Source organism: Phoxinus phoxinus (assembly GCF_949152265.1).
Source record: "Phoxinus phoxinus genome assembly, chromosome: 14".
NCBI classification, from domain to species: domain Eukaryota; kingdom Metazoa; phylum Chordata; class Actinopteri; order Cypriniformes; family Leuciscidae; genus Phoxinus; species Phoxinus phoxinus.
This window is the reverse complement of record NC_136889.1, coordinates 13836487-13847633: the sequence shown is the minus strand read 5'-3', so window position 1 is coordinate 13847633 and position 11147 is coordinate 13836487. Positions and strand designations below refer to the sequence as shown.

Here is an 11147-nt window from a genome sequence, read left to right as displayed (position 1 = left end):
CTAATGAGTCACGGCCCAGTAAATGTGTAAGTGTTTGTGTAAAAAAAGAAAAGAAAAAAGAAATCCGGCTAGGTATAGGCTACCACCCACCCAGACTACTAATTTGGTAGATTTTTGTAGTTCATCAATCTTTTCAACTCCATAACTGGAATGAATTGTGAAAACTTTCTGAGGGTTTTAGATCACTTAAATAGCAAATAATTTGATTGGTAATAGCATACACTGTCAAAACAAATAACTATATTCTAAACAGAATGTTAAGTCACTTTTATACAGGTTAGCACTTTATAGAATAGGCTAGGCTACAGATTGTTTCAGCAGCTTTATAGTGATAACCGGAAAATGATTCAATGATGCAAACAGAGTTCAGTTCGGTTGCTGCTCTTATAGAAAATTGTGTCATTATTCAGCCGAAAGCAGTTCTGCAGAAAACAGTGTTGTCATCGTCCAGCTCAGTTAAGTTCTCATCCAATTGTGTAGTCAAATCATTGTTGAATATTAAGTGTATCAAGTGTTAATTAAGTGTTTGTTACGTAAAGAATGAAACATAATAATGTATTACTTTTGATATTTTGCTTATTAATACACATATATTTGTGTCATTAACATAAAATATTATATTCTATTTAAAATTATGTTTCTTAATGGCTTCTGTGCCAATTCTGGGGGCTTACCCCAAGGGTCTAATTTGATATTTTCACTCCAAAATAAAAACAATATTTTTTACTCCATATATCTAAAAACCTTAATGTGTCCACAAATTCCTCAATATCAAGTAGCCTAGACTATAAAAAAAACTACGATATTCAAGGTAATACAATGTCACATATCACTGTTATCCAGAGACACATAATTAGACCAATTAACCTCAGAACTGTTTCCACTGACTAAATATTACAAATGCTGATATTCAGATTAAATTACAAAATTAAGAAGAGCATAGCCATTCATTACCCTTAATGTGTTGAGATGAGATTTTGTCATCTCCTGAAGGATGATGTCATTAAGGATGGGTTCGTTATTACAAAAAGGATATTGCAAAAGTCTTTAGTTGGGACAGAAAGTAAAATTCAAGGTCATTAAAAAAAAGTCAAGGACACTAAAGAAATGTCATTGGCCAAGTGTTTTCTTTTTATAATCAGAACACTTGGCCTGAATAGTAGGCTAGTAGTTAAAATGTATCATATGTGCTATTATAAAAACAACAAATATAATATATAAATATAATTTCAATTAGTTAATTTGTTGTCAGTAATATTTTATCCAAATGATGGGAGCATCCAGTATCCCAGCGATCTTATTGGACAAGCCGTTTGGAAAATGATGGATGAACAGCATAACAAGAATTACTCTACTGACATCTTGTGGATATTTTCTGCAGGTGCAGTTGTTCTCTCATCTTTTTTCTGCTTAGGTGTTCAGCAGGTATTGTTTATCAGTATTAGACTATAAACTGAATATCCGACTATAAACCGACTATCAGACTTTTTTTAATTATTAAAGTAGGCTACACTGGTTTTGTATGAAAATAAAATGACAAATTTCTCATTAAATCGTACACTCCCTGCGTCATCAACAGGCTTTTATTTTGAAAGGGCGATGATGACACGGAATCGCATGGCGGCGTATACACGGAGTATGTTGACATAATGCTGCAACCCGAATTAATTGAACTGTTGGGGTCTGTAACACCAACCATTCTTGCAGATAAGATACCGCTGATTGAATATAGAAAATACGCGTGTCTTGATTTACAACAAGAAGAAAGAAGGGATGAAACTGTTGTTTCACCTTTTGGATTCAGACCTCAAAGAGTTCGCATTGCTGTAGAAGATGAATTTTTTGAGGTTGGTAGATTCGATTTGGTCGACAAGAATTTTACATTTCCCCAAAAAATTAAATCCTACTGCCATTATATCAACACCGGCATGCTTTTCTCTCAATATGTGACTTAACCTAAGAGTGTCAAAGTAGAAACTACATGACCACATGGTGATGATATTTACCAATATTCCGATCTCATGTTTCTTCATCAGGATGGCGACATACACAGGCACATGTACCTACGAGATGTCGTGACGGCTATTGTATATGACGAACAACCTCCAACGTGAGTAATATCACCATTGATATTGCTTTGTAGTTATGCAAATGACTTAACAAATCATTAATAGTCATAATAATATTTGGTAGATCTTATTGAGATCATAAATGCCTCATAATTGTTAAAGCTATTAAATAATTATCATGTGTCTATAAAGAACCTCAGTTGTTCAGCTCTTAAAATGTCCTTGTATATTTATTCTAGTTCAGCTGGATGTGATTCTTTCTCTGTTGCTGTCATTATGTGACGTTCTAGATTACTATTAATATTATTAGTACTATCATTAAGTGATGGACGATGAACATCCTCTTGCCTTGATAAATGTATCACTAATATCTCAAACCTCTTCCCAGTGTATCTGAGTTCAGATGTCACATAGCTGGATGCAAACAGTTATTTGACACATTGGAAGGGTATGAACACCACTACAATTCATTGCATCGAAATGTATGCTCCAACTGCAAGCGCTCATTTCCATCAAACCGACTGCTGGAGATACACATCTTGGAGTGGCATGACTCGCTCTTCCAGGTCATGGCGGAGAAACAATGCATGGTAATAGTACCACCAGATAGGTCATAGTACTGTACTGAGTGATGGATGTTGTTGTATGAAGTGCTATGGTTATGTGGCATGTCACAGACAGACTATATGCATGTTAGATATAGTTTTATTTACCACTTTGATGAAGTTGATGAGAAGTGTCATTGATCGCAGGCAATCTTGCATGAATTCTTTGGGAGTATGTATCTACCAGATAAGAAAATCTACTGTAAAAATAATAATTGGATGTTACATAATTTCTTTGTAGTGCATACTAAATACAAATCCATTTTCTGGTTTTATATTACTCTCTCACTGGAAATACTACATATTTTTAAAATAATTGACATTCATACTACATTTACACAGAGAAAAGTACTAGTAACCATTACCGTAATTAAAATGTTTATGAAATGCTGCCACCTACTGGTTTCAACAGCAGGTTACATTAGAGTCAGTGCGCGTTTCATTGACTTGAAACCGATTTTAAAGGGACAAGAAATAACATTTGTGGAAGAAAATATGAGTACACTTTTCCTCCTCCCCATACATACACTCTCTTTGAACAAACAAATATCATTTAGATTTGCTGATTGTGTTCTGTTAATATTGCTTTTCAGTATGAGTGCTTGGTTGATGGATGTGGATTGAAATTCAAAACAACCAAAGAAAGGAAAGATCATCTTATCAGAACGCATAGCTATCCAGCAGACTTCAGATTTGACAAATCAAAGAAGAGTGGAAGGTTTGAAATTAATACTGATTGTAAATTATGGACAATTTAGATATTCTACTTTTGCAATCCTATCAAGTCAACTCAGTCATTTCAGTGCCTCATACAATTACTTTTTAAAATCATTTTAGAATGTATTTTTATTTATTTATCTTAATACGCAAATCAACAGAATACGAGAAAAAAAGACTCAGCAACTGAAGGATGCACATATGGAGGTTTCTGAAACAGCAACTATACAACAAGAGAGCTTTGAGTCCATGGACATCTCTCTGACCCCAGATCCAAAAAGCCTTAAGACTGCAGAAACCGGACCAATGCATGCAGCTAATCTAAAGCCACAATATTCATACAAGTGAGTGAATTCATGGTCATGGATTCATATAAATACTTGATTAAGTTTCGTTACCCTGTAGACTCAGTGATCAGAACTATCTGTGTTGATTATTATCTTTCCTCCAGAGTTCCATCATCCATTTGCTTCGGTCAAGGCTCAGTCAGAGGCTTCAGAGGAAGAAAGAAGAAGTAGGCCAAAGCTTTTATTCAATGCAAACAACTGCAGTAATTTGTCGAGAGCGGCATTTTTGTAATAAAACTTGTAAAAGCAATCTTTAAAAAGGTGTCTTCTCTCTTTATTATTAATCAGATCCAAAACTTAGGCGGTTGTGGCAAGAAATTTAAGTCAAATGTCAAGCAGAATATCTTAAAATATTTTCACACATTGAGTAATTTAAATACATATTTTTATGTATTCCATTAAGTGTAGGCTATGTGCTTCGAGATCTAAAGATGCTTTTAACGAGAGCACACTGATTTGCTCTCTCGCTTGATGCTTCAGACACAAATACGTGGAACTCACATAAGACCAGTTATAAACTTGAGATGCAAAGGAAGGAATGTGAGTTCTCGAATGGGTTTGACTGGGATTTGGATTTTGTAGCACTATAAAAAGGTTATCTGAAGGACTAGTAGGCTACTTGGAATGTAGGCTATGAATCTTTCGTTTTTCATTTTGGTCGCGAGAGTTCGGCGTTAAGTGTTTGATCCTTTTATTTAAATACTAGCCTATTTTATTTCCATTTATTTTGTTTCTTTTTTAAATATATAGGAGCATATTCGTGTCTCGGAAATGGTGGTGCTTCCCATTTAGCGCTTAGGCCTATTATTAAATTAAATGTCTGTAATCGTCCATCATTAAACAATTTAATACATGGAACAATGCACAGTTTTACAGCTGTAACAAACCTCAGTGAATTACATATAGGCTAGCGCTTTCTATTTATGAAACGTAAGAGAGAGAAAATAAAAGTTTGTATTTTTTACTTGTAAATAATGACATTGTACACATCAGTCTCTGTGAAGATTTATTTTTTAATGCAAAAGATTATTTTTCTAATTTGTATATACATATAAAATATACAATAATTTACAGAAGATAAATGTAAACACTGTATAAATATCAGCAATTCTCTTTTTTTTTTTCAAAAGGGCAATGCAAAATCGGTAATATATACGCGTATTTACAATAATAAAAATCTAGACATTAATCTTACAACCTAGCAAACTAGCATACATGTAGTCTACTGAAGGGATTATGCCTAAACAGGCGAAAAATCAATAGACAGGCCAAAATACTCTGTATCTAACGGCATGTAAAAACGTTTGGTAGGAAAAGTTCAGTAAAAGGATGGTAGGCTATAGCCTAATGGACAATGCTGTTTATCTCCGCATAGTTTCTCTTCAATAAAGACCAACAGAATAACAAGCATCGTATGTGAACATAAAACCGGGTCCTGTCAAATTAATGAGGGGGGGAAAAAAAGAATTGTAGCGGACCTATTGGCAGATTTCGTAAATTTGTAGCTATCTGGGTAGCCTACAATCTTTGTAATATGCAACAAAATATTTGGTTTGCGTGAAAATACATGTAGCCTATTCATTAAAAAAGTGGGCTCAAATTTACTATCCATTTAGGCCGAATTTGGCTGCAGCCTATAGGCTAATGGAAATGAGTATGTCATAATGTTTTTATGTTTTTTAATTTGTATTTCTTTTAGCCTAGGCATTTTCTGCTGTCAATCGCAACAAGCTCTTTAAATTAGAAAAAAAAAAAAACTTAAAAAAACCTAATTATAAGGGCATTTCTTTAATAAGAGCTTTGTTGAATCTGGCGGATCCCACACTTCAGATCACAGTGTTTTCTCGCGCATCACCCATCAACAAGTGATGCTGATCAACAAGTGGCACTTGCCAAATCGGCTGTGCCCTCAGTAGAAATAATCTCTTGGAAATTGTTTTCTCTGAGACTAAGACAATCAGCCACGTTGTGTTATGTCTGCTTGTTTATAATACAAGATAAAGTCTTCTGTATTCAGGGGAAGAAGATTCATTGCACTTTTAAAGCCAATTTGGGGACTCTCACTTTTGGAATAAACTGTGTAGTTCACAAGAATAAATTCTTTTAAATTGGTATATTTGCTGAAGTTCTTTAAAGAAAACATATTTGCAATTTCACTCGTCATTTGACTGGCAGAACCGCAGCAGACGGTGAACAGAAGAACGTTCTTCAGTCGGTTAAGACAAATAGTACATTCCGTAGGTCACTGGCCCACCGAAAAGTCCCGGGACTGGTAACGCAGGTCGAGCAAAGGAACTGGACGGTCCGTAGAGGGGTGGAGAACCAACGTGTGTTCCGAGTGGGAACGGAAAGGCGAACGCAGGTAATAATGGCTTGGTTGCAAGTTTCAGTTTTTCTAGTTCGGCCTCTTGAAGCCTTTTTGCCTTCGCCCGTCTGTTTTGAAACCAGATTTTAACTTGAGTCTCTGTGAGGTTGAGTGAATTGGAAAATTCCGCTCTCTCTGCAATAGAAAGATACTGTTTTTGACGAAACTTTCTCTCCAAAGCGAGCAGCTGCGAGGTGGTAAACGGTGTCCGCGGTTTTCGGTTGTTCTTATGTTTTCTGAGGGTACACGGAGGTGGACTTGAGTGCCCTGCGAACAAACAACAAAACATTAAACATATTAAATTGAGAATAATTATATTACGTTGCCTTGATAACAATGAATCCCTGCTTTTTCCACTTATGCTTTACGTTTATTTTCAGCATTAGAAGTAGCCTAGGCTATGCGATAGCCCTATTGGGATAGCCCTGCTTGAAATGCCTATTAAATTGCCTAGCCTATATAGATTCAGATATGAAAATATAGGCCTAGCCTATTTTTAAATCAAATGCATCCACAAAATGTGTCTTAAAAAGGAATGCGTTTTTGCAAAGCAGGCTTTTCTTTGCAGAAGTAGCCTAGGCTGGTCAATTCTAAAAGCTAATTTCAAATCTAAATAAACGTTATTATTATAGCCTATACTATATTTATATTATAAAATTCATGTTTATAATTGCCATGCCTCATCACTGAACAACTCACTTGGCGGAGAAGTGTACGAGGGTGTCTGAAACCAGCCGGACTGTCCCTTGTCATTTAGTTCTTCCATATCTCCTCTCTTGCAGTCGGATAGGTTGGAGACGCTCTCCACTGGGATCTTTCTGTCTGCGTAAAGAGCCATGGGCGAGAGCCTCAGTCGCTCATCTGCACTGGATGTCGGAGATATAATACTAGATTCAGATGACGTGTATAAAGTCCGTGTACTTGTTCTGTCTGATATTAAAGATTCCACACTGAACGGGAGACTCTGCGCCTTGCCTTTACATCCTTTGACAGTCGCTTTATCGTTGGTTTGAGCATCCTCTTTGTCCGCACTTTTGCGTTCCTGTAGTTTTCCTTCTTGGGAGAGTGGCCCTTGAAAAGAATTCATCATGGATGATAGAGGGGCCATACAATAAGAATATGTGAGTCGTCCTGAATTGTAGCCTACTCGTTCCCCAGTGCCTTTGCCTTCTGCCGTCGCGCTTTTGCGACGCCTGCCTCCCTCTCCTAGCAGAGCGCACTCGCAGCTATAAACTTCCAAAAGTTCTCTTTTTTCCCTGCCGCCCTCCAATCGGCTTGACATTTCCCCCACATGACTTTCCGCTTGCTCGTCCTGATTGGTCAAACAAGTTTCTTTGAGACGTCACAATGATTTTGAAAGAAATGTTGCATGGTTAATCATACTTGTCTTGCCGAGGTGGTTTATTGATTGCTCTGGGGGCTCCAGTCTTGGAGGCAAGGAGCCATTTGAGAAGTTTTGTTGCAATTAACCAGAGGGGATGTCTGTATAGCGGGCCTCCGTACTCATTAACTGAACTCTTATTGAAAACATACAGCGAAACAAACCACTTCCTTGGCCTCTTCGTCCACAATTTCTGGGAGATTTTCTTTATAAAAACGCTGGATAGTGGAATAGCGGGAACATTATTTATATTGCACGTGTGATAGAATTTTGAGAGTTTTATTCAACGCCCTAAAATAGGGCGGGTGGTAGTAGCCTATTAGTTTTAATTTGTGGTAGCCTCTTTTTAAAAAAAAAAATTATTATTTAATTTTAAAATTTGAATTCTAAATCGCATCGGGTCGGTTTTACATCAAATTAGAACTAGGGTATAAGTTCAGTAGAGAAAATAAAAAAACGTTTATTCAAAAAGACAAAATGGCAGGACAAAATGATGTGACTGAATTGAGGATGATTTTGTCACGCTGCATTACAGCAATTTAAAGCTTGTCTTGGCCCTTTAAGACTGCAGAAAGCCTCCATTGAGGCGCAACTGGCAACCCCTCACCGTAAGTCAAAGCATTTCATAACGCAGACAAGCCCTGTTTTGGAAGGCGCCAGTCTCGGCAAGATCAAAAAGGAAGCTACCTCAGGGAGAATATGCAACAGTTAACTCCACTTAACCAATTGTCCTCGAAGAGTTTAATGTCAAGGCAATAGCCAGAGGGCAATCAGTTCCCACAGACAAGCGCGCACCACTCAGTTAACTGTTGCCTCACTACATGTCTACTTTTAGAAGGTTTAGACTTGATCATTTTTATTATCGGAGCATGTTTACTTTGCAGATTTCTGCGAAAGAATGAACTGGAGCTATTAGCCCATGTAGCCTACCTATAGGCTACTTTTAAAACGGATTTAGACCATGGCTAACCTAAATTTAATAAGCGACTCCTGTAATTAGCCTATATACATTTTTATTTAATATTGAATTTTAAGCATTTTAGGCTACTATAAAAACGCGTTCATTAAAAAAAAAAAAAAAAAAAAAAACTTTATTAGGCCTAATGGAATGTTTGGTTTTATAATTAGCCTGCGACTTGCTTGTGGATCATGACATTCATTTGAATAGTTTCGAGACGCATATTTCTTCCAGGACGTAGAGTTAAAATTGTATATTTGACTAAACTAATTATAAAAAAGTAGCTTTAAACGGAGACTTACTGTAGGCCTATAGGCTTATGTCTGATAGGATGTATAATTTATACGACTCCATTTAAGAACCACATGATTCATCGATAAAAACTGCGGTTTGCACGCTAATTCTGATTCAGCTATATAGCAATGTTTGATATTTAAAATGTAAAATTAAGAGTTTCTGCTGCAGTCTGTAAATAGGGGCTATTACGTTTAGTAGCCTAGCATAATATTTTATAGATAATTTGTTAAGAGTAATGCCAAATGCTATTTCTACCTTTCAAGAAGCGTGTTGTGGACTTCATGCTCTATGTCTTCCAATCCAACAACACCGATGAGAAAAAAGTGGAGTGCTTTTTCTCCTGATCCACAGTGCCTGCTCTCGATAAGGCGGTATTTCGGCGAAATCCTTGGTGAATGTAATTGCTAGGCCCATGTAACCTCCTCCCATGAGAATACCACTCCAAGTGTTCTTCAAAACCAGTGCACATATTGAAACATTTACTAAGGAAGTGGTTCTCTGATTTATTACAAAACAAAATACTGTAAGTAGTGTGTCTATGTGCTACTCATTACCCCAAAATGGCAGAAGCTGACATGGGTTAGGATGTGAAAGAGCCCAAACAACTTATATATTTATATAAATATGCGTATAGAAAACAGGACCTTTAAGACTAGTTATTTGCCTATAGCTACTGATAACTGGAGATTTTCTAAACCAACAATAGGCCTATAGTTATTTAAAAAACTATAGGCTATTACAATTATTCCCATAGGCATGTTAGGCATGTTATATTTGCTTTTAGATGCTAAGGTACAAGTGGACTGTATATATATATATATATATATATATATATATATATATATATATATATATATATATATATATATATATATATATATATATATATATATTGAGACAAATGTCTTGTTAATGATTTTCAATTTTGTTCAAGCTAATTAAAGCAACAGTTTTTCATTAACGGAAGATTAAAGGTAGGCCTATGGCATTTGGGGTAAAAGGCACCCCTGCTGTTGGGGCAAAGGCCACAATAATTAACATGATAATAAATATCTGGTTGACTTTTCCATTTGTTGACATGGCATTCAGATGGTAAATATCATATATTAAGTTGGGTGTCCACCTTAGGACCATATTCATTTTTGTATTTATATTTAAACTATTAATCATATAATAAAATATGATTTAATGTTACTGCTGTAAATCTATATTAAATTATTATCTCATTCAATGCTTTCAGAATCCTTACTTTTTAAAATAATTTTGTTTATGTATTTTTAAAATATATTTTTATATTAACATATTTTAATGACAGTATTTATTGAACAAAAATTAACAAGTATTAACTTATAAACTTAAAAATATTATTTTACCTTATATTTGTAAAATACTATGTGCCATTTTCCCCATATGATGAGCCTTTTGGTGTGTGGGGTAAAAGGCCCACCTTGCCACCTCATATATTTTTGAGATTTTTAAGCAAAATAAACCACTTTTATGATTTATTTTCACACAAAATATTTTGCTCCGTAAATGTTCAATACAAACATATATATATATATATATATATATATATATATATATATATATATATATATATATATTCTGCAATCATACACATATTTTTTTCTTAAGGTGTGCCTTTAGCCCTTTTGTACCCATATATAATTGGTACTACCAGAAGCCGGACTTGCATTACTGTACAGTGGGCCACAATGTCCTCATTATTTGTTAACAAACCAAGATTTTCATATTCTTAGAGCCAGTGTCAAAGTTGATATGTTAAAAGACCACATTAAGATTTCTATCTGAAGACATCGCTATTGCCTTTTGCTTCTATATAGCTATTAAGTAATTTCCTTTGGCGTCATCTCAGGACGTTATTTCATCTCTGGGGAATTTAATGTCATGTGTAACTTTCCTCCAGTCTCCCTTGACTCTCAACCTTTTTTATTGAATAATTAATTTTTCCTGTTACTCTTCTTGAGGTTAGTATAATTGCTTGAAATGTAAACACACAATGTTATTCTTTGGGAATCCCTCATGACTTGACTATTGCTCTGCCAATGGAACAATTGCTCTTAAGCAGTACAATACTGTTTATGTTAGTCCTCTGTGCATGAGTTCAAAGTTTTGCAAAGATCTGATTCTTGATGGAATGTTTGCCTATGTCCAAGGGGGGTTACATAGATTTCTCATGCATCCTTAGCTTTGATTCTCATGTTTAAAAAAATAAAGCCAAGCAGAATTCTATGCTGATTGCTGAGAGACTCTTGTGGTTGGAAAATGCATCTTTTCAAAGGGAAAACTGTTGGGAAAAGTTGTGTCAGTTATAAAGTGGTACGTTTTTGTTTGCTCCTAGTTCATTGGATGTAAGCAAACCTAAGTGTTCGAAAACAGAAAAAAAC

General features: G+C 35.3%; 2 protein-coding genes across 2 annotated transcripts; one reads left to right on the top strand and one right to left on the bottom strand.

Annotated features, from left to right (window-relative positions):
- The first annotated feature begins 1582 nt into the window (after window positions 1–1582).
- znf511 (zinc finger protein 511) lies at window positions 1583–3990 on the top strand. The gene is made up of 6 exons (XM_079635556.1): window positions 1583–1847; window positions 2037–2110; window positions 2458–2659; window positions 3268–3392; window positions 3553–3735; window positions 3843–3990. Exons 1-6 carry the CDS (start codon window positions 1650–1652, stop codon window positions 3907–3909), a joined length of 849 nt encoding a protein of 282 aa, XP_079491682.1. The 5' UTR covers window positions 1583–1649; the 3' UTR covers window positions 3910–3990.
- Window positions 3991–4732: 742 nt separating this feature from the next.
- On the bottom strand, window positions 4733–7321 carry msx3 (muscle segment homeobox 3). Its single transcript, XM_079635749.1, has 2 exons — window positions 6803–7321; window positions 4733–6370 (listed from the first exon to the last, which is right to left on the bottom strand). The coding sequence occupies exons 1-2, from the start codon at window positions 7209–7211 to the stop codon at window positions 5955–5957; spliced, it is 825 nt and encodes a 274-aa protein (XP_079491875.1). The 5' UTR covers window positions 7212–7321; the 3' UTR covers window positions 4733–5954.
- Between the last annotated feature and the right edge of the window lie 3826 nt (window positions 7322–11147).

What these genes read in the sequence shown, in the direction of transcription:
- znf511 (XM_079635556.1), top strand. Translation starts at nt 1,650, where the DNA reads ATGCTGCAACCCGAATTAATTGAACTGTTGGGGTCTGTAACACCAACC. An exon ending in TATGACGAACAACCTCCAAC is followed by an intron (nt 2,111 to 2,457) that starts GTGAGTAATATC and finishes ACCTCTTCCCAG; the next exon opens with TGTATCTGAGTTCAGATGTC. An exon ending in TGGCGGAGAAACAATGCATG is followed by an intron (nt 2,660 to 3,267) that starts GTAATAGTACCA and finishes ATTGCTTTTCAG; the next exon opens with TATGAGTGCTTGGTTGATGG.
- msx3 (XM_079635749.1), bottom strand. Translation starts at nt 7,211, where the DNA reads ATGGCCCCTCTATCATCCATGATGAATTCTTTTCAAGGGCCACTCTCC. An exon ending in CTCGTACACTTCTCCGCCAA is followed by an intron (nt 6,371 to 6,802) that starts GTGAGTTGTTCA and finishes GTTTGTTCGCAG; the next exon opens with GGCACTCAAGTCCACCTCCG.